At 31.0% G+C, this 24,256-nt stretch overlaps 2 protein-coding genes across 2 annotated transcripts; one reads left to right on the top strand and one right to left on the bottom strand.

Annotated features, from left to right (window-relative positions):
• The first annotated feature begins 1,154 nt into the window (after positions 1 to 1,154).
• Positions 1,155 to 7,033, top strand: LOC125575456 (leucine-rich repeat receptor-like serine/threonine-protein kinase At2g14510). Its single transcript, XM_048765650.1, has 6 exons — positions 1,155 to 1,335; positions 1,401 to 1,597; positions 1,688 to 1,814; positions 1,892 to 1,957; positions 2,299 to 2,488; positions 2,582 to 7,033. The coding sequence occupies exons 2-6, from the start codon at positions 1,421 to 1,423 to the stop codon at positions 2,985 to 2,987; spliced, it is 966 nt and encodes a 321-aa protein (XP_048621607.1). The 5' UTR covers positions 1,155 to 1,335; positions 1,401 to 1,420; the 3' UTR covers positions 2,988 to 7,033.
• A 16,400-nt stretch (positions 7,034 to 23,433) lies between these two features.
• Positions 23,434 to 24,201, bottom strand: LOC111208763. Its single transcript, XM_022708191.2, has one exon. The coding sequence runs from the start codon at positions 24,199 to 24,201 to the stop codon at positions 23,434 to 23,436; it is 768 nt and encodes a 255-aa protein (XP_022563912.2).
• Positions 24,202 to 24,256: the final 55 nt, after the last annotated feature.

Genomic DNA, 24,256 nt, shown 5'->3' with positions numbered 1-24,256 from the left:
TGCTGATTCTAGCAAGTCTACTTCGGGTTACTTGGTAACATTTGCGGGTGGAGCTGTGGCATGGCAGTCAAGGTTGCAAAAGTGTGTTGCACTATCTACCACTGAGGCAGAGTTCATTGCTGCAGTTGAAGCTTGTAAAGAGCTGTTGTGGATGAAGAACTTCTGTGAAGAGATCGGTTTCAAGCAAGAAAAGTATGTGTTGCTTTGTGATAGTCAAAGCGCTATATGTCTCGGGAAGAATTCTACATTTCATTCGAAGTCAAAACACATTCAGAGGAGGTATCATTGGATACGTGATGTGGTTGCTTCTAAGGAAGTGGAACTTGAGAAAGTTCATACGGATGATAATGGAGCTGATATGATGACGAAGTCATTACCGAGGGGGAAGCTTGAGGTATGCCGAGAGATAGCCGGAATGGCTGCTTCTTCCATCTAGTCGGAGGGGGAGTTTGTTGGCTCCCTCCTAGATGGAGAGAACCAAGTGTGCATGAGACATAATAATAATTCTCATGACCCTTTGCACTGTAGACTCACAATAATAGAGTTTAGAGAGAGAGACAAAAGAGAGAAAGAAGAGAGAAGGAGAAAACTCGTAAGGTGATTTCAAGACTGGATTTGGAGGGTCAAACGGATCCTGATCGGGCTGATATTTTGTGGGAAGCTTCTTCAGTCAGTGGGTTAGAGGTTCACTGAAGGGATTTGAATTTCAACGGTTGGATCTTCTGTTGTCTGGGTTTTCGTGAAGCTGGTCGCCATAATTCTTCAGCAGAGCAGTCTTGGGTGTTTGGTAAATCCAACGGTTAGATCTTCTCTTCTTGAGCTGAAATTTGGAAGAGGTATTGTTGACTTGTTTATCTTGGATTTGTACGGTTGGATTAGTTTCTGGAAGCCGGAATCTTTGTGAGCTGAGGTCGTTTGGTTGCTGCCGGTTTTGAAGCTTTGTGTTGCTCTCTTGTTGTTGTTGTTTGTGTTGGAGATAGCTATTTGTAGCTAGACTCTCTGTTCTGTTCAGACTGTTGAACAGGGAGGACGTGGTTGTACTCATACCATTTATATAGTGGATTTTGGAGTGGACTACGGTCCCGTGGTTTTTCCTTCTCACATCGAGGAGGTTTTCCACGTAAAAATTGTGTGTATCATTTAGTTATCGCAACTTTGATATCTTGCCATCGTCGAAGTATTTTCCTCACAGGTTCGCACAAGGTCAGGGGAACACGACCATTAATATTTCCGCTGCGCCGTGTGACTTTCCCCAACATTCTTGTTTGGCCATTATCATAATCGTCTTGGTTCTCATCTTATTTTTCAGAAAGAGAAAGAGATCAAGTTGCAAAGGTAGTTAAGAGAAATAAATACATGCTCCATATGAGAAATATTAATCTCCAAAATGTTTTCTACAGTTACACGTCCATCCCTCGAAATGAAAAACAGAAGATTTACTTATTCAGAAGTCAAAGAAATGACTAATAACTTTCAAGTTGTTCTTGGTAAAGGAGGCTTTGGTGTTGTTTGTCATGGTTATCTAAATAATGAACACGTAGCAGTCAAAATTCTATCTCAGTCATCAACTCAAGGCTATAACGAATTCAAAACTGAGGTGCAACATTACACTAAAATCCACTAAATTTGAGGGAAACCATGATTCATTTGTCTATGAATCATACCCTTTTAAATCATTGATTGTTAGGTCGAACTACTGCTAAGAGTTCACCACGTAAATCTAGTAAGCCTCATTGGATACTGTGATGAAGGAAATGATTTGGCTCTCATATACGAGTACATGGGGAATGGAAATTTAAAAGAACGTCTCTCAGGTAAATGAGTTACCTATTTCAAGCCAAAGGCTTTTAAACTTCCCAATGATTTTAAACCATGTGGTAAATTTTGGCAGGAAAACGTAGAGGCTCTATTTTGAATTGGTCGAATAGACTTAAAATAGCTATCGAGTCTGCATTAGGTTTGTATAAATTTTGTTAGTTCCTATTAACTACTCCCTCTGTTCCTGAAAGTAAAATTTTCTAGAGTATTCACGTTTATTAAGAATTTAATAAATGTTTATAATTTAATTTATTTTTTACTTTATTATACATTTTCCGATAATTTTCCACCAATGAAATTTAATCAATTCAAATATTCTCAATTAATGTTCCTCAAAAGTATAAAAAATTACCTTGACAATATAAAAATCTATCTTTGTGGAACAAGAAAAAAACCTAAAACATCTTACTTTCGGGAACGGAGGTAGTACATTATTTTGAAAAAAAATACCTAACATATAAAGGTTTTTGCATGTATTAGGAATTGAATATTTGCATATTGGATGTAAGCCGCCAATGGTCCATAGAGATGTGAAAAGTACCAATATATTGTTAGGCGAAACTTTTGAAGCAAAACTTGCCGACTTTGGACTTTCAAGATCTTTTCTAGTGGGAAGTAACACTCATGTATCAACAAACGTTGCTGGCACTATTGGATATCTTGATCCCGAGTAAGTCTATGCACCATAGTTTTAAAAAGATGTCTACATCCTTGCTTGTTTGGTGAAAAAAAGTTCATATATTTTCAAGTACTTGTCTTGCAGATACTACCAAAAGAATTGGTTAACGGAGGAGAGTGATGTTTATAGCTTTGGGATAGTGTTACTGGAGATTATCACTGGCCAACCTGTGATTGAACAATCACGTGAAAAGCCTTACATTGTAGAATGGGCCAAGTCTATGCTCGCAAATGGTGATATTGATAGTATTATGGATCCGAATCTCCATCGAGGATATGACAAAAGTTCATCTTGGAAAGCTCTTGAATTAGCAATGTCATGCATCAACCCTTCTTCCACAGAGAGACCAAACATGACAAGGGTTGCTCATGAACTCAACGAGTGTTTGGAAATATATGAGAACTTAAGCAAAAGGAGCCAAGATGCAAATTCAACCAATTCCATGGGACATGGCACAAGTTTCATCAGTGATACTCCTTCAGCTCGTTAATCTTTTTATCTATATATTTGAAAGATACTCTACACAGGTTGTGTTTAAGTCTGTAATGTGAATATGTTTTAAAGCTCTTATCAAAACAATGATTCATATTTCTACAAGAGCTTGATGACTGCCAACTGAGATAAAATAGTTATATTACATACTACCTATGTTCCTATAAGATGTTTTTGGTAAAAAATATTATTAAAATTATAAATTAAAAGTTATTCAACCAATTACAAAATAAACAACAAATATGTTTAATTACACCATATTTGATACAGTTAAATACCTAATGTATGATAAATTACAAACTTGAGGCTTCTCCTCCCCTCAAGCAGACCTCATCTGTAGTGGATCGGAAGCTCAGACGTTCGTAGGTTCCCCTCTCATGGCGGAAGCCTTAGCATGCAGATCAAGTCTCCACCACGCCCTTTCGCTAGGGTTGAAGAGTCTCCAGGTCCTATCCGACAATCAGACGCTCGTGCCAGCCATCAACACCAAGCTGATTCCCCATGAGATCTTTGGTATCGTCTCAGATGTCAAGCATCTCTCAGCTTTGTTTCTCTCTATTTCTTTCAACTAGAGGCCGAGCCCCGCGCAAGCGCGGGGTTATTTGTGTATGCTGTTGTTGTTCAGTTTTACTTAGTGTTAGCGTTGTTAGTTATGTTGTTCTTACACTTGTGTTGGTGCGTGCAGTTATTTGGCAAAGCAGAGGGTCAGAGATGGTGGAATTAGTAGGGAGGCAGCGGTTTGTTGTTGATTACGTGTAGGACGCTTTGTGAACGAAGACCAGTTGATACATTTATATTTTTTGTATTTAGTTGTCTGCATCCCAATTCCCACCGAGGAACATATGATTGTGTGCTTGTGTCACTTTTCTGGGGTTTTTGTTTTGTTTTGGTGGCTATTGGATTTTAGTTGGTTTCTTTGTTGCATTGTTTAACGTCGATGCCATGTAACTATCTGAACATGTTCTCATGCATGAAGCAAAAGACATGCTTATTTTCATGAAATGCAAAGACCAATCAACGTTCCCCTTTATTTAAAAACCAAGTAACTCTTCTCCTGGTGGGAGATAGTTTGCAGATAATTAAATACAACCAAAGTTGAAAGTAGGAAAAAACATACGAAAATGGTTATTTCATTGACACATAAGCTAAGTGGGGATGACGGTTTGATGGACTTGAAACAATCACTCACGTGCCTCTTTTCTTCGTTTTCAAAGCTTGGCATTGCTTCATCAACTTCTTCGGCTCTCCTGGGCACATGAACCGTGTAGCTAACAGTTGCTGCTGGTAGTATAGATTGGGAATCCACGTCTGGAGTTTTGTTGCTGCTGGCAGTCTGAAACACAGTTGTACGTGTGTGTTATATTAGATGATATTATTCTGTTAAATATATGCTTGGAAGTACTATATTCAGCAGAACTTGTTTAGCGTCAACATGTTTCTTGAGAAAAAATAGATGACTATCCCTAAATATTTTTTGGACTGACCGTGGTGACCACCATGACAAACTGGGTTATATCATCTGAGTTCATAAGACCCCTAAAGGGGCGCATCATCGTCAGTCACACAAAGCAAGTACACGACCACCATACTGGTGTATGAGATTATATAAGTTTTCTTAAAGCAGGAGCAAATGGATAAAAACATGAGAACTATGTGAAAGCAGGCTTGGGTCAATGAGATTAAAACATACCATAAGCCGAGTCGTTGTTGAGGCGTTTTTTGAGGTCAGTGCCTAGCAGAAAACGTTTTTGGCCAACAACATCTGAAAGTTAACAAATGGAATTAAGAATCAGTAGCTAATATGAATGTACGGCGTTGGAGAAATTTGACTGTGATATATAAAACTATACCGGGGGTTCTAAGTTTGTGTTTGCAAGAGCCTGGAGATGATCGAACCTCTGTCCATCTTCCAACTTCAAACCTATCATCTATGATCGCTGCCGTCCGTAAAGATTGTCGGTAAGAAGAGTTAAATACGTAGACCAATAGTTTTAGTTTTTATGAAATATGGAAGGAAGAAATCATTCATGTTAGAGTGAAGATGACAGTACATTTTCTTCTAGCAAAAGGAGGGTGATTCCCATAAATTCACCATTTTTATTGATGTTACGGGGATCCCAGTAGCTGAGGAGACGGCCAACAACAAACTTGAGAAGACCGACAAAGGCGGAGAGCATTGAAGGTGGTGGGGAGGACGGCAATAGCATCAGAGACAGACATGCTCAACAATTGAAAAAAAAGTGCTCGTAGATATGAGAGGTTGGACTCCTGGATCTAGCATGACCTATATATAGTGAAGCCGTTCGTATCAGTTATGAGACGCTAGCGTTTTTGATGGTGTGCGTAAAGAGGGGAGATGAAGAGATAGAGGGAGACTAAGAGTTCCATGGATTTGATTGGAGAAGTTTAGACAGTAGCGTCTGTGTATTGGAGGGGAGGCGCAGGATTAGGAAAACCATAGGTCTCAGTCGAAAACGAAGAGCTGACGACTTGCAGGCTTTTTAGGGCCAATTTTATGGTTTATTAAGATAGAATTAGGCTTTAATCAAATGTATAAGCTGATGTAATAGATGGGCTAGCGAGTTTAAACAATAAGCCCACAAATCAATCAGCAAATAATAGAGAACGTGATTTGTAAATCATTTTATTTATTTGTGGGACATTATTAAACCGACCTTCATAAATATATATTAGTTTCGGTCATCAATGTACAAAGTATCTTTTAGTTTAGTGGTATAAATGTTGGTGTTTATATGTCAATAACACGGGTTCGAGCCATGGACTTGATATTTTTTCATTTTTTTAAAAAGTGAGGTCCACAAAATGCTGACGTGGCGCACTGAGGAGCCTTGAAACTGACTCATTATAATGTTGACTAGATTTTTTACTCGCGCTGCTTTAATAATTTAATTTAATTTTGCAATATTTTTTAAGAAAAAGATGAATTTCGTAAAAAATATTTTTATTAATATTATTAAAATATTATTTGATTTCCTATTTACATTATTTTTATAAATTTGTTATTTTTGAACTTAGCTATTTATTTGTTTGTATTATAAATATAAAATTACTGTTACTAAAGTATTTATAGTTTCTTATAAGTACATAATTTTAATATCACATAGATTTCTTAGTACATATACACTACTATACTATGCTATACACTACTATGAATACTTTATTAATAATTAGTTTTATTTTTTAATAATATTAAGATAATATAATAGAAAATTGTTTTATATACATTTTTCTATGAAATTTATTTAAAGTGTGCTTTATTATTTTTCATAGTTAAGTTTTTATACAATTTTACCATTTAAATAACTAATATTTAGATATCAGTTTGCTTGTATACGTAAATGTATAAATGTATTTATAAACATGTGTATATTGTTTCTTAATAAAAAAATTAAAAGCGTCATATAGATTGTTCCATGCTTATTAACTAATACAATATTAATACTGTTATAAATATTTTATTATAATTTTATATGTATTTCTATTTGAATGACATAAAAGATTAATCCTTATGCAATATATCTAACTTTTTTGTATTTACCAAATTTTTAGAATGAATGTATTATTATATACTTATTTTATGCATATTTGTATTTAAAATACTCTTATTTAATTCTTTTAAATGCATATCGAATAGTTTTATATGTATATTTAGGTCTAAATCATAATAAATATTTTGATGAAATTTAAATAATAGTAACTATCTGTTTGTTAGATATAAGAAAAGGAGAAAATATATATATATAATTTATGCTAATATTAAGTAATATTTTATTTATTAAAATAAAAAATAAAAATCTAAAAAATTAAATATATCTCCTACTTGATATAGTTACAATATAAATTAGTGGTGGGATTATGATGTTTTAGCGGTTCACAAAATGTTTTCCCCGATTGAGAAGTTACTTTTCTCGGAAAAGGGTTACCATGTACTTCGATTTATTATTATTAGTGACCTAATTTAAAAAAAAATATTTTAGATAATAAAAAAATTTAGGTATGTTTCATAAAAACATGTTTGGTTAGTTAAATGAATATTTGGATTTTGACTTTTTAAAAACAATTGTCTCAAAATTTATTAAAATCTAATTGTTGATGAGTAAATAACTATGTTAATTTATTTAATTGATAAAAGGCAATTCAAAAGCATATAAACAAACTGTTTAATCAACAATATGTGTATTAATTGTGGATTATTCTTACCACATTTTATTTTTAATAGAACTTTGTAAGCTTATTATAAGCCAAAACTGAATTGGCCCGGTAAGAAAGAAACGAAAATTGACCAATGTTTTTAAGAACCTTTTATAATCTATTATAAAATTAGATGATTTTGTAGCCAACACCAATATAAAAATACTAAAATTTTATTTTTTACTTATTTGATTAGGTTAATTATTTTAATATTAATTATATATTTTATTTTTATGTATATGCTATTTTATGTTTTGACATACTTTATGAATTTTTTAAATAAATTTTAGTGTTATGTTTTAAGATAGTTAGCATATATATCAAGTTAGTTAATTTTAGTTCATATTTTGAAATTAATTTATAGATTTACTTTAGAAATATTAAGATTTATAAAAATATTAAACAATGATACTGATTTGGAATATTTTTCGTATTTTTATTTATATATGAATATTTTTAATAGTATATAGCCCTTATCGTAATATTGGCTGTGGACATAATTTGTTTTTTTCTTGTTAAACTCTTTTTATGTTAAGTTTTCAAGAATTTAGTATAAATACCAATCTAATTTTTAAGATAATTAATACATTAGTTAATTTATCATTTTTGTAATTTTGTATTTATTTTTATTTTACTTTCACATACATGATTATTAGAACATTTTTTTATGTTGATTTCTTTTTTAAAATGTTATTTTTGTTCGATAAAAGTTTATTTTTAATTTTCAAATATTTAGTTTAAAAATAAAGTTAATTATTTCTGGCAAAAAAATTTAAACTTATTTAATTTTATTTTGAGAGAAATAAAATATCTGAAATATTATATTTAAAAATATCAAATTAACATTTTGAGAATACATATTATTAATAATAATTTTAGCTTCTATGTGACCACTTTAAATAACATATAGCCTCAATTTTAAAATCATATGTGCTTTAGATTCATATTTTCTTTATTATTTCAAATTCTTTTATTTTTAATATTATATTTTTTACGTAAAATTTATGTTATTCTTCCAAATATTTAGTTTATATATCAATATGATTCCTTTAATGATTTTGGCTTTTTCTAAATTTTACATTGATTATGAAAGAAACAATTTTTGAAAGTTCTATAAGTAATATATAAAATGGTGATTAACATATTTTTCTTGGTGCTTCAAGATAATATATGGATATTCTCAATAATTTACGGCATCAAATTATATATAGTATATGTTATTTGTGAATATTTTCAGTTATTTCTGTTTTTTAAAGCATATAGTCCATATCATATTAAAGGTTACATACATAATTATATTTTTAGTAATAATATGCGATCAATATCAATTCCTATAAGGTACGTGAACAATCTCTTATTATATTAAGTTTTCAATAATTAGCTACAAATATCAATCTAACTTTAAAGATAAGTTTTACAAATTTTAATTTATCTTTTTATAGTTTTGTGCTGATTTTTATTTATTTTTACATACGTGATTATTTATAAATATGTTTTTTAAAACTTTGTTTCTTTTTGAATATTTTTATTTTTGTTAATTTTTTTTTAATTTCAAATATATAATTATTTTATATATCAAGTTAATTATCTTTAATAATATTTTTATTTACTTTATCAAATTAAGATGCTGACTTTTATATTATTATAATGATATTTTTAAATTCTATGTGAACACTTAAATAATATATATCCTCAATTTTGAAATCATATGTTATTTAGATTCATATGTAATGAAAAAGTGATTTAGATTTACATTGTCTTTATTATTTGAAATCCTTATATTTTTAAGATTATTTTTGTTACTTAATTTTATGTTGATCTTCCAAACATTTATTTCTTATAATAAACTGATTCTTTTAGTTATTTGGCAATTTTGCTTACAAAATTTATTATTGATATTTTTTTGAAAGAAATAGCTTCCATTTTGAAATCATATTTTGTTAGATTCATATGTAATGAAAAGTGCTTTAGATTCATATTGTTTTTATTATTTTAAAATCTTGTATTCTTTAAGATTTTTTTTGTTAGTTGATTTTATGTTGGTCTTTCAAAGGTTTACTTTATATATCAAATTGATTCCTTTAATAATTTTGCATTTTCACTAAATTGAATAGTAGTTTCCTTTTTATTTTGAAATAAACATTTTTTGAAAATCTTGAAATTTTTAAAATAATAATTAAAATGGTAATTTGACATATTTTGGTGCTTTAAAATAATATGTGGATATTCTCAATGATTTATTGCATAAAATTACATATAGTACATATTTTTGTTGAATATTTTCAGCAGTATATAACCTAAATTTTGTAAATCATGTGTTTTAGATTTATATAGTTATAATTGTTTGAAAGTATTGCATTTTTAAATTAACTATTATATTTGTTTGTTATTTTTATGTTAATTTTCGAAACTTTATTTTATATAGTATAGATTTGTACATGATGTTTTTAACTTTGTAAGTTTAACTTATTTGATAATTATTTATATTTTATTTTGAAATAAAAAATTTCGTAATATTAACATTTTTAGAAATACCAAATTGAAAAACGATTTGGTATATTTTTGGTGCTTTAAAATAATATGTGAACATTCTCAATGATATATAATATCAACTTATATATAGTATATGTTAGTTTGAATATTTTCAATAGTATATAACCTAAACTTTGAAAATCATGAGTTTAAGTTTAGATTTATATAGTTATACTTGTTTGAAAATCTTGTATTTTTAAATTAATTATTCTTTTCGTTATTTATTTTTTAATTTTCGAAAAATATTAAACATTATGTTAACTTAATATAGTATTTATATTTTGTAAATTTACCTTATTCGATATTGATTTATATTTTAGTTTGAAATAAACATTTTTTTGGTAATATTAACATTTTTAAAAATAGTAAACTTAAATAATAATTTGTCATACTACGATTGGTCGTTTAAATCTTACGTGGACGCTCTCGATGGCTTATAGCCTCAACTTTTATATAGTATAGACTAGATTTTTTACTCGCGTGAGCCTGCTTTAATAATTTAATTTAAATTTGCAATATGTTCTAAGAAAAAGATGAATTTCGTAAAAAATATTTTTATTAATATGATTAAAATATTATTTGATTTCCTATTTACATTATTTTTATAAATTTGTTATTTTTGAACTCAGCTATTTATTTGTTTGTATTATAAAAGTAAAATTACTGTTACTAAAGTATTTATAGTTTCTTATAAGTACATAATTTTAATATCACATAGATTTCTCAGTACATATACACTACTATACTATGCTATACACTACTATGAATACTTTATTAATAATTAGTTTTATTTTTTAATAATATTAAGATAATATAATAGAAAATTGTTTTATATACATTTTTCTATGAAATTTATTTAAAGTGTGCTTTATTATTTTTCATAGTTAAGTTTTTATACAATTTTACCATTTAAATAACTAATATTTAGATATCAGTTTGTTTGTATACGTAAATGTATAAATGTATTTATAAACATGTGTATATTGTTTCTTAATAAAAAATTAAAAGCGTCATATAGATTGTTCCATGCTTATTAACTAATACAACACTGTTATAAATATTTTATTATAATTTTATATGTATTTCTATTTGAATGACATAAAAGATTAATCCTTATGCAATATATCTAACTTTTTTGTATTTACCAAATTTTTAGAATGAATGTATTATTATATACTTATTTTATGCATATTTGTATTTAAAATACTCTTAGTTAATTTTTTTAAATGCATATCTAATAGTTTTATATGTATATTTAGGTCTAAATCATAATAAATATTTTGATAAAATTTAAATAATAGTAACTATCTGTTTGTTAGATATAAGAAAAGGAGAAAAATATATATATATATATATATATATATATATATATATATATATAAAATTTATGCTAATATTAAGTAATATTTTATTTATTAAAATAAAATATAAAAATCTAAAAAATTAAATATATCTCCTACTTGATATAGTTACAATATAAATTAGTGGTGGGATTATGATGTTTTAGCGGTTCACAAAATGTTTTCCCCGATTGAGAAGTTACTTTTCTCGGAAAAGGGTTACCATGTACTTCGATTTATTATTATTAGTGACCTAATTTAAAAAAAAATATTTTAGATAATAAAAAAATTTAGGTATGTTTCATAAAAACATGTTTGGTTAGTTAAATGAATATTTGGATTATGACTTTTTAAAAACAATTGTCTCAAAATTTATTAAAATCTAATTGTTGATGAGTAAATAACTATGTTAATTTATTTAATTGATAAAAGGCAATTCAAAAGCATATAAACAAACTGTTTAATCAACAATATGTGTATTAATTGTGGATTATTCTTACCACATTTTATTTTTAATAGAACTTTGTAAGCTTATTATAAGCCAAAACTGAATTGGCCCGGTAAGAAAGAAATGAAAATTGACCAATGTTCTTAAGAACCTTTTATAATCTATTATAAAATTAGATGATTTTGTAGCCAACACCAATATAAGAATACTAAAATTTTATTTTTTACTTATTTGATTAGGTTAATTATTTTAATATTAATTATATATTTTATTTTTATGTATATGCTATTTTATGTTTTGACATACTTTATGAATTTTTAAAATAAATTTTAGTGTTATGTTTTAAGATAGTTAGCATATATATCAAGTTAGTTAATTTTAGTTCATATTTTGAAATTAATTTATAGATTTACTTTAGAAATATTAAGATTTATAAAAATATTAAACAATGATACTGATTTGGAATATTTTTCGTATTTTTATTTATATATGAATATTTTTAATAGTATATAGCCCTTATCGTAATATTGGCTGTGGACATAATTTGTTTTTTTCTTGTTAAACTCTTTTTATGTTAAGTTTTCAAGAATTTAGTATAAATACCAATCTAATTTTTAAGATAATTAATACATTAGTTAATTTATCATTTTTGTAATTTTGTATTTATTTTTATTTTACTTTCACATACATGATTATTAGAACATTTTTTTATGTTGATTTCTTTTTTAAAATGTTATTTTTGTTCGATAAAATTTTATTTTTAATTTTCAAATATTTAGTTTAAAAATAAAGTTAATTATTTCTGGCAAAAAAATTTAAACTTATTTAATTTTATTTTGAGAGAAATAAAATATCTGAAATTTTATATTTAAAAATATCAAATTACATTTTGAGAATACATATTATTAATAATAATTTTAGCTTCTATGTGACCACTTTAAATAACATATAGCCTCAATTTTAAAATCATATGTGCTTTAGATTCATATTTTCTTTATTATTTCAAATTCTTTTATTTTTTAATATTATATTTTGTACGTAAAATTTATGTTATTCTTCCAAATATTTAGTTTATATATCAATATGATTCCTTTAATGATTTTGGCTTTTTCTAAATTTTACATTGATTATGAAAGAAACAATTTTTGAAAGTTCTATAAGTAATATATAAAATGGTGATTAACATATTTTTCTTGGTGCTTCAAGATAATATATGGATATTCTCAATAATTTACGGCATCAAATTATATATAGTATATGTTATTTGTGAATATTTTCAGTTATTTCTGTTTTTTAAAGCATATAGTCCATATCATATTAAAGGTTACATACATAATTATATTTTTAGTAATAATATGCGATCAATACCAATTTCTATAAGGTACATGAACAATCTCTTATTATATTAAGTTTTCAATAATTAGCTACAAATATCAATCTAACTTTAATTTATCTTTTTATAGTTTTGTGCTGATTTTTATTTATTTTTACATACTTGATTATTTATAAATATGTTTTTTAAAACTTTGTTTCTTTTTGAATATTTTTATTTTTGTTAATTTTTTGTTTAATTTCAAATATATAATTATTTTATATATCAAGTTAATTATCTTTAATAATATTTTTATTTACTTTATCAAATTAAGATGCTGACTTTTATATTATTATAATGATATTTTTAAATTCTATGTGAACACTTAAATAATATATATCCTCAATTTTGAAATCATATGTTATTTAGATTCATATGTAATGAAAAAGTGATTTAGATTTACATTGTCTTTATTATTTGAAATCCTTATATTTTTAAGATTATTTTTGTTACTTAATTTTATGTTGATCTTCCAAACATTTATTTCTTATAATAAACTGATTCTTTTAGTTATTTGGCAATTTTGCTTACAAAATTTATTATTGATATTTTTTTGAAAGAAATAGCTTCCATTTTGAAATCATATTTTGTTAGATTCATATGTAATGAAAAGTGCTTTAGATTCATATTGTTTTTATTATTTTAAAATCTTGTATTCTTTAAGATTTTTTTTGTTAGTTGATTTTATGTTGGTCTTTCAAAGGTTTACTTTATATATCAAATTGATTCCTTTAATAATTTTGCATTTTCACTAAATTGAATAGTAGTTTCCTTTTTATTTTGAAATAAACATTTTTTGAAAATCTTGAAATTTTTAAAATAATAATTAAAATGGTAATTTGACATATTTTGGTGCTTTAAAATAATATGTGGATATTCTCAATGATTTATTGCATAAAATTACATATAGTACATATTTTTATTGAATATTTTCAGCAGTATATAACCTAAATTTTGTAAATCATGTGTTTTAGATTTATATAGTTATAATTGTTTGAAAGTATTGCATTTTTAAATTAACTATTATTTTTGTTTGTTATTTTTATGTTAATTTTCGAAACTTTATTTTATATAGTATAGATTTGTACATGATGTTTTTAACTTTGTAAGTTTAACTTATTTGATAATTATTTATATTTTATTTTGAAATAAAAAATTTCGTAATATTAACATTTTTAGAAATACCAAATTGAAAAACGATTTGGTATATTTTTGGTGCTTTAAACTAATATGTGAACATTCTCAATGATTTATAATATCAACTTATATATAGTATATGTTAGTTTGAATATTTTCAATAGTATATAACCTAAACTTTGAAAATCATGAGTTTAAATTTAGATTTATATAGTTATACTTGTTTGAAAGTCTTGTATTTTTAAATTAATTATTTTTTTCGTTATTTATTTTTTAATTTTCAAAAAATATTAAACATTATGTTAACTTAATATAATATTTATATTTTTGTTAACTTAACTAATTTGATATTGATTTCCATTTTACGCAGAAATAAATATTTTTGGAAAGATTAACATTTTTGAAAATAATAAATGAAAATAACCATTTGTTATAATATGATTGGTCGTTTAAACACTACAAGAAAACAACGGCATACTGAGGGAAAAAATCGTCGGTATGTCGTCGGAATAACGCTATTCCGACGACATACCGACGAAAAAAGTCCTCGGAAATAACTCCTCGGAAATTCATCTTTCCTCGGAAATCCCTCGAAAATTTCCGACGGAATTCCGAGGAAATGAATTTCCTCGGAAAATTCCGAGGACTTTTTTCGTCGGAAATTCCTCGGAATATTCCGAGGAATATGTCGTCGGAATATTCCGAGGGATACACTTCCTCGGAATATTTCCAAAATTCAAAAAAAAATTTATAAATTTATTTTTTTAAATTGAAATTCAAAAATATAAAATTAAAATTGAAATACAAAACATATTTAAAATACAAAAAATAATAAAATAGTTTTTATAAATAAAAAAATGTTTTATAAATACAAAATTAGTTTTAATAAATATAAATATTTTAATAAATATGAAATCATCTTTTTATAAATACAAAATAGTTTTTATAAATACAAGAAATAATAAAATAGTGTTTATAAATAAAACAAAATGTTTTATAAATACAAAATTAGTTTTAATAAATATAAATATTTTTATAGATATGAAATCATCTTTTTATAAATACAAAATAGTATTTATAAATACAAAAAATAATAAAATAGTGTTTATAAATCAAAAAATGTTTTATAAATACAAAATTAATTTTAAAATATGAAATCATCTTTTATAAATCCAAAAAACGAATTTATATACAAAGAACGTTTTGTATATTTAAAAATAGTTTTTATAAATAAAAAAATAAAAAAATAGTGTTTATAAATCAAAAAAATGTTTTATAAATACAAAATTAGTTTTAATAAATATAAATATTTTTATAAATATGAAATCATCTTTTATAAATCCAAAAATCGAATTTATATACAAAAACGTTTTGTAAAATCGAATTTATATAAACGTTTTGTAAATACAAAAATAATAAACAATTTATAAAAAAAATTCTAAATCAATTCAACACAACCAAATCACAATTCTAAACCTATTACACAACAAATCGCAATCCTACCCAATCACCCTAACAAAAATCTATCAAAAAACTTCTAAAATCATCAAATCTACTTAACAACCTAACAAATAGGACCTAAGAGAGTGAGATAAGGTCCTTACATGATTTGTAAAGGAATGGAAAGGATTCGCCGGAGAGATCGTCGCGAGAGAAGGTGGAGAACGCCGGAAGGAGAGAGAGATCGCCGGAGAGGAAGAAGAGAGAAATGGGGAAGAAGAGAGAAATGAGGAAGAAGATGCGGTTCGAGTTTATAAAACCTTGGGTCTGACGGATATTTTCCGTCGGAATTCCCTCAGTATTTTCAATTTCAATTTTCGCGTAATATTTGGCGGCTTGTTTGCCCGGTTAAATGAAAATATTCCGAGGAAATTCCGACGGCCACTTAAATATCCGTCGGAATTTCCTCGGAATATTTTCATTAATTCGAGGAAAAAGAATATCCTGTGCATGTATTTCTATTAATTTATATTGTTCCTCGGAATTTCCTCGGAATATTCCGAGGAAATACCGAGGAACTAGTGTTTGAGGTTTCAAAACATCAATTTTTTTTGCCGTATTTCATTTCTTATACAATTGTAATGCATACCATTGAAGATTCTTTGTATAGATGAGCATAAACCATGAAATAACAAAATTCAAAACGAATTGTAAGTATTCCCTTTACCGTTCATTAAAGTGTATAAGTGTTTCTTTTATGTTGTGGGGATTTCGTTCATACAATCGGAAAAGTGTTTATTACAGGGTAATGAACAAATTTTTGACTTCATAATGAACGTAAGACACTTAATAAGGGTTATATAGGTGTTATTCAAACCGCAAAATGTTGTTCTCGGTTTAAAAACCCTATTTCCTCGGAATTTCCTCGGAATATTCCGAGGGAATTCCGAGGAAACCCTTTTCTTCCGAGGAAACCCTTTTCTTCCTCAGAATTTCCTCGGAATATTCCGAGGAAATTCTGAGGAACTAGTGTTTGGGGTTTCAAAATCTCGAATGTTTTTTTATAAACGGATCGATCGATGTATTTATGTCCAAAAACGCATCGATCGATCACTAAGATGGACCAAAGCGTAACAATGTGATCGATCGATGAGATTATCCCATCGATCGATCAAGGATATCAAGTGTTCCTCGGAATTTCCTCGGAATATTCCGAGGAAATTCTGAGGAACTAGTGTTTGGGGTTTCAAAATCTCGAATGTTTTTTTATAAACGGATCGATCGATGTATTTATGTCCAAAAACGCATCGATCGATCACTATGATGGACCAAAGCGTAACAATGTGATCGATCGATGAGATTATCCCATCGATCGATCAAGGATATCAAGTGTTCCTCGGAATTTCCTCGGAATATTCCGAGGAAATTCTGAGGAACTAGTGTTTGGGGTTTCAAAATCTCGAATGTTTTTTTATAAACGGATCGATCGATGTATTTATGTCCAAAAATGCATCGATCGATCACTATGATGGACCAAAGCGTAACAATGTGATCGATCGATGGGTATATGTCCAAAAACGCATCGATCGATCACTAGTTCGTCGGAATTTCCTCGGAATATTCCGACGGATTGATGTTTCCTCGGAATTCCGTCGGTATATTCCGAGGAAATTCCGAGGATTTCATTTTCCGTCGGAATGTCCGTCAGAATACCGATGTTTTCTTGTAGTGAAAATCCTACGTGGACGCTCTCGATGGCTTATAGTCTCAACTTTTATATAGCATAGATTTCGTTTCGCGATCGGAGAACACCAAAGCCGATTATGTGGCAAAAGAGGCCATTCGTGTTGTCTCATGTAACTTGGGCTCCTTAATGGGCTAAAACTCCCTTTCATTATTAATGCATTATCAGTTGTTCAAAAAATAAAAAAAAATAAAAAAAATTCTAGATATCTTATTTTCCAGAACTGATGGAACATATAAGTTCTGACGTTGATATTTGTGGTTAAGTTTTAATCAGAACAAGCGTAATCAATTTTTTTTTGTGGAGAATAGGACTGCAGAATAAACACAACAGCCTACTTTCAATGATGTTGCAGGAATAAACTCAAAAGTTTTGAGTCAAAGGAAGATGAAACTAAATATATAATTTGAAACTTTATTCGAGTTTAGATATTGTAGAAAGACAAAAACTTGCCAGACTTCGGACCTTCAAGATCTTTTCTAGTGGGGAGTAACACTCATGTATGAACAAATGTTGCTGGCACTATCGGATATCTTGATCCCTAGTAAGTGTATGCAGTAGTTTTAAAAATTAAACATGTCTACTTTCTTGCTTCTTCAATGAAAAAAGGCCTATCGAGGTGGTTTGATATCATGGCGTAACAAAAGGATTACACGTAGCTTCTTCGGAAGGTTAACACTAATATATTAACAACATTAGCTATAGAGCAACATAATAATCCACAGTAAATCTAAAATAGTTTCGCCTTTTTCTGTTTACTTTCTGTATTTTCATCCTGATTTTACTCTCTCAGGCCAACCTGCTTTCAGCAAAGTAATTGTTTTGGAAAGGATAGGCACAAAAATTGCACGGTGGTTAAGGTTTTCCTTCTTATTTCCGATATCACGTGTCACACAAGGATAAAAGTGAATGAGACATGAGACAGACCAAAAGATGACCCAGCGCTAAATATATAGTTTGGAGTGATATTCATTGCGACCAGGTCTAAATTAACGTATATTTAAAACGACAACGAAGGAGAAAGACGCCAACAAAGAAATCAATCATCATATTTTATTACACTGAATACGAATACCTGATGAAAGGATCCGTTTACCTTTAGAGTCTAGCTTTGGTGGAAACCAAAAAGGGCCTGGGAAATTTAGGTCTCCAGTCGTCTCTTTCTCGTTATCGTCCATGCATCTTATTCCAAAGCTGTTTTTGCTTAAGTGATAGATGCAGTTTGGTCTCTGGTCATGTAAACAAGCTGCCGGGAGACAGAATGATTCAGCCTTAGAGAGAAAAATGCACACACCTCCAAAGTCTTCCGTATACACAGCGTTTCCTTCTTCGTCTATCCTGAATACAAGGAACTGGTCCCATTCCACTGTCCCCTCTTGTGGGTTGATATATGTGGACCATTTCACCAGAAAGGTCTCACTCGTGTGTGACGACTCCACCAAGTAGTGTTCCATCCTACAACACGAGTCGTGTTGATATGAAGTAGAAGTAAGCTGCCAGACTTGAGAATGAAGCTGCCAGACTTGAGAACTAAAATGCCAGATTTGAGAAGTAAACTGCCAGACTGATAAGGTTTTATAAGAATTACTATATTGAAGAGAAGAAGAAGAGAGAAGAACACCATTGAAGATATTTTAAAACAATGAATATTCTATTGTATTGTGTACTGAGACAACTTACCTTTAAATACTTGTATCCATATCTATAATTAAATCAAGGAAACTAATCTCTCCTTCTCTCTCTTACATTTTGAAATCTACATCTCTCTCATACTTTCCCTTTCTCTCATGTTCTTCATTCTCCAGAAATAAACTCTCAATAATTCTCTAATTCTAACATGGTATCAGAACAATAACCTCTTGAACCTCACAAAAGCTTCCGCAAATTTCTTTATTTCTTTCTCAGATTATCTTCAAAATCTGTTGGATGCATCATTTTATCCACTGGTCCAAAGGTTTTTCAAAAAAGAAGAACCTCACCAGAACTCAAGATAGAGGAGTACCCTATTCTCTGGAACTCAAGAAAGCTTCAGCCATATCAGGAAAAACTTCATCAAAGTCCAGTTTATCTCAAAATATGTAGGAGCAATCTATTGTCCACTGGTTCATATCTCTTAATGAGGAAGAATTCCAACATGGTGTTGTTTCCAGAGTACAAGAAGGCTAAGGAACAACATAAGAAGCGCAATATGCCAAGAAGAAGTGACTTGAATCAAGCCAGGAATGTAATCAAGGAGTTTGAGCATCCATCGATTCAAGGTCGAACCATGTATTCATCTGTCATTGGTGGTTCAAATGAAGAAGGAACATGGAGAAGTACTGATAGTGCAGCCAACACTGACGGTCCAGCAACCATGAGTGACCTACATTCCCTTATCCAAGCCTTTATCTCATCAAAGAAGGCTGGTACACACTCTCTTGACCCTAAACCTATCATTATAGATTCAGTAGCAAGCCATCACATGATTAGTGATACGAACTTGATTAGTGATGTCCAGCCTGCGTCAGGGAATGTTCAAATAGCAAATGGTGATAAGATTAAGATAGAAGGGATAGGGAACCTGAGGTTGTTTGATAGAGAATCTACTGCCTTGTATATGCCTCAGTTTACATCAAACTTGCTATCTGTGAGAAAGGCTACTGTTGATCTGAGTTGTCAGGTTGTCTTCAGACCAGATGAAGTTGAATTTCAAGACTTAAAGACAGGCCAAGTGATTGGAAAGGGGCACGTTCACAATGAACTCTATCATCTTCAGAAGACAGAGATGTTACTTCTCAGTGTTTGGCTAGTACATCCAGCGGGGTTGATAGCACACTATGGCATGCTAGGTTGGGACATCCTCATACAAGAGCTCTAAACTTGATGCTTCCAGGTGTGGTCTTCAAGAATGATGATTGTGAAGCTTGCATATTGGGGAAGCATTGTAGAACAGTCTTCTCACAGTTTAGAACCATCTATGAAAGATGTTTTGACCTAGTTCACTCTGATGTATGGACTGCTCCATGTGTGTCCAGAGAAAACCACAAATACTTTGTCACCTTCATTGATGCGAAATCCAAATACACTTGGGTGACACTGATTCCGTCTAAGGACAGGGTGTTGGATGCTTTCAAGAATTTCCAGACCCATATCTGCAACCATTTCAATGCCAAGATGAAAATTCTAAGGTCAGATAATGGTGGAGAGTATACAAGTCATGCATTCAAGCAATATCTTGCTCAACATGGGATTACTCACCAGACAAGTTGTCCTTACACTCCTCAACAGAATGGAGTTGCTGAGAGGAAGAACAGACATTTGATGGAGGTAGCAAGATCAATGATGTTCTACACCAATGTTCAAAAAAGATTCTGGAGTGATGTTGTGATGTCTGCTACTTATCTGATCAATAGAACTCCAACTAAAGTCCTCAACGACATGTCTCCTTTTGAGGTCCTAAACAAGACCAAACCATCTTTGGACCACTTGCGTGTGTTTGGATGCCTCTGTTTTGTGATGATACCTGGGGAGCTGAGGAACAAGCTAGATGCTAAAAGCTCAAAAGCTATGTTCATTGGTTACTCTCCAACTCAGAAGGGGTATAAGTGCTCTGATCCAGAGTCAAGAAGGGTTCTTGTCTCAAGGGATGTGAAGTTTGTAGAATCTAGAGACTATTATGATGGAAAGAGTTGGGAAGAGCTCAAAGATCTTTCTCAATCAGCCTCAGATAGAGCAAACAACCTTAGGAGAGTAATGGAGAGCCTGGGAATCAGTATGCCCTCTTTACCAAGGGTGGAACCTGTCCCTGAAAATGGACCATCTACTGCAGCTGATAGTGTTGAGAGCACTCATCCTGATCATGAGAGGGGCAGTAGAAATGTTGAGCAGTCTACACAAGCTCAACCTGAAGAGAACTCAGTAGCTCATGATCAAGATGAGATGCCATCAGAATCAGGAGTTGAGACTCAAGTAGAGGCGCCAAGTGAAGGAAATGAAGCAGAACCTGAGCAGATACAGACTCAAGTAGAGGCGCCAAGTGAAGGAAATGAAGCAGAACCTGAGCAGATACAACCTTTGAGAAGGAGTACAAGGATCAGGAAACCCTCACAATGGATCGATACAAAAGTTTACTTCAATGCTGAAGCTGTAGCTCACCCAATAAGTGCAGTATGCTCCCTTGCTCAATATCCAGAAGATCATCAAGTCTTCATCAGTGAATTGGATCAGGAATACATTCCAAGAACATATGAAGAAGCTATGCAACACAAGGAGTGGAGAGAATCTGTTGGAGATGAGATGGGAGTCATGATCAAAAATGATACATGGTTTGAGACTGAACTTCCAAAAGGAAAGAAAGCAGTAACAAGTCGCCTTCTCTTCACCATCAAGTACCTAGCTAATGGGAAACAAGAAAGGAAGAAGACAAGGCTGGTTGCAAGAGGATATACCCAAGTCTATGGAGAAGACTATTTAGACACCTTTGCACCAGTAGCTAAGCTCCACACCATAAGAATTCTGCTCTCTTTGGCTGTGAACTTGGAATTGGATCTATGGCAGATGGATGTCAAGAATGCATTTCTACAAGGAGAGCTTGAGGATGAGGTGTATATGAGACCACCACCTGGTATGGAAGACATGGTCAAGCCAGGAAATGTCCTAAGGCTGAAGAAAGCAATCTATGGATTAAAACAGTCTCCAAGAGCCTGATATCACAAGCTGAGTACAACCCTCAATGGAAAAGGGTTTGTAAAGTCAGAAGCTGATCACACACTCTTTACCCTCACAAGTAAGCAAGGAACTGTGGTGATTCTGATCTATGTAGATGATATCATCATCACAGGAAGTGACAAAGAAGGTATCATCTCTACTAAAGTTTTTCTTAAGTCTACCTTTGATATTAAATATTTGGGTGAGTTAAACTACTTTCTAGGGATAGAAATATGCCGCTCTAAACAGAGGCTTTTCTTATCTCAAAGAAAGTACACACTTGACCTTCTAAAAGAGGCAGGTGAACTTGGAGTAAGAGTAGCTAAGACACCACTTGAAGAAGGTTACAAGGTCTTGTGTGAGGGGGAGTTTGAGGACACTCCATTTGGCGACTTCAAGCTCTATAGAAGGATGGTTGGGAAGCTAATCTATCTCACCATTACAAGACCAGACATCTGTTTTGCTGTGAATCAAGCCAGTCAACATATGCAAGCACCAAAGGTTCATCATTGGAATATGGTGGAAAGGATCATGAGATATCTAAGAGAGGCTCCTGGTCAAGGTGTTTGGATGGGTTGCAATAAGAGTACAGAGATAGTGGGATATTGTGATGCTGATTGGGCTGGTGATAGAGTAGACAGGAGGTCAACAACAGGCTATTGTACTTTCATTGGAGGCAACCTAGTCACATGGAAGAGCAAGAAGCAAAAAGTGGTATCATGTTCAAGTGCAGAGGCAGTGTATAGGGCAATGATGAAGCTAACTAGTGAACTCATTTGGATCAGGAACCTGCTAAGAGACTTGGGCATAGAAGCAACAACACCACTCACAATGCATTGTGATAACCAGACAGCTATCCACATAGCATCAAACTCAGTATTCCATGAAAGGACTAAACACATTGAAGTTGACTGTCACAAGTTGAGACAAGCTGTGGAGCAGAAGATCATTTTACCCTGCTATACTAGAAGTGAAGATCAATTAGCTGATATCTTCACCAAGGCAGCAAGCACTAAAGTCTGTGAGTTCATTCATCCAAAAATGGGACTCATAGACCTCTCATGTCACTGATATCTCCTTCATGAAGTGCTCTACTATTTTTCCTTGACTTGGGTTTTCTCCCAAAGGGTTTTACCTAGTTGAGGTTTTAATGAGGGAATACTTCATGGCTTCCAAGCTTGACTTGTTCCATATGGTCAAGCTTGAGGGGAAGTGTTGACATGAAGCAGAAGTAAGCTGCCAGACTTGAGAAGTAAACTGTCAGACTTTAGAAGTAAACTACCAGACTTATAAGGTTTTATAAGGATTACTATATTGAAGAGAAGAAGACCATTGAAGATATTTTAAAACAATGAATATTCTATTGTATTGTGTACTGAGGCAACTTGCCTTTAAATACTTGTATTCAGATCTACAATTAAATCAAGGAAACTATTCTCTCATTCTCTCTCTTACATTTTGAAATCTACATCTCTCTCATACTTTTCTTTTCTCTCATGTTCTTCAGGTTCTTCATTCTCCAGAAATAAACTCTCAATAATTCTCTAATTCTAACAATTCGGACTGCAGCCACTCGCACTTTCTCATTAACTCTTTGTCGGCAAACTTACCCATGCTCTCTATATACCGGTCCTTCACCACGCGCTGTTTCGGGTACGACAACATCGTCAGCTTTGGTTCGGTCATGTGTCTCCCAAGATCCCATGATCCAGTGTAGTTTCCTCCAGAAGCCATCATGGAGAACATATCATCTCTCTTGGAGTACATTACATGGGATGAGAAGAAGCTAGGGTCTGTGATTCTGATGTTGCTCCACGTGCAATCTCTCTGAGAAGGCCTACACAAGCTTAGCTGAGGTCCCAAGAACTTGACAGCCACGATGCAGTCTTCATCCTCGGGAGAAGAAGAGGACATGGCTACGTTGGTTACCACTCGGGTTTGGCAGTTAGGCAAAGTTACAAGAGGAGGCAATGAAATGCGTTTTGGGTCTGTATACGATGCATGGAGGTCTAGGTCATCTTGAAGACACACGACCCCATTTTTCAAAGTTGCTACCCAGCCGTGGGATGCTCCTATGGTTCCCATCTCCTTTGCTAACTCCGTAGGCACCTTCTTTGGCGTGCAGTCGATCAAGTTATCAATATAGCTGTGTATAGCTAGATATCCAACGTCACCATCTCTCAAAGTAGATCCACAAGGTTCAACTTTAAAGATGAAATTAGAGAAGCACTGAGAAACTGTTAGGTGGCTTACTCGGAGGGATAACTTCGATAGCTTGAGCCGCCTGACAAGATGAGACATGGCTGCTTCTCCTTTTTTGTTACGTGAAATTTTTCTCGTTAATACGGTGTTAATG

Source organism: Brassica napus, chromosome C8 (genome assembly GCF_020379485.1).
Source record: "Brassica napus cultivar Da-Ae chromosome C8, Da-Ae, whole genome shotgun sequence".
Taxonomy (NCBI): domain Eukaryota; kingdom Viridiplantae; phylum Streptophyta; class Magnoliopsida; order Brassicales; family Brassicaceae; genus Brassica; species Brassica napus.
Note: the sequence above shows the minus strand (reverse complement) of the source record. Positions and strands in the feature narration are given on the sequence as shown.

Bases quoted from the DNA above. Each gene is read 5' to 3' on its own strand.
- LOC125575456 (XM_048765650.1), top strand. From the start codon at position 1,421: ATGAAAAACAGAAGATTTACTTATTCAGAAGTCAAAGAAATGACTAAT. The intron at 1,598-1,687 runs GTGCAACATTAC...ATTGATTGTTAG, and splicing joins ATAACGAATTCAAAACTGAG to GTCGAACTACTGCTAAGAGT. The intron at 1,815-1,891 runs GTAAATGAGTTA...AAATTTTGGCAG, and splicing joins TTTAAAAGAACGTCTCTCAG to GAAAACGTAGAGGCTCTATT.
- LOC111208763 (XM_022708191.2), bottom strand. From the start codon at position 24,201: ATGTCTCATCTTGTCAGGCGGCTCAAGCTATCGAAGTTATCCCTCCGA.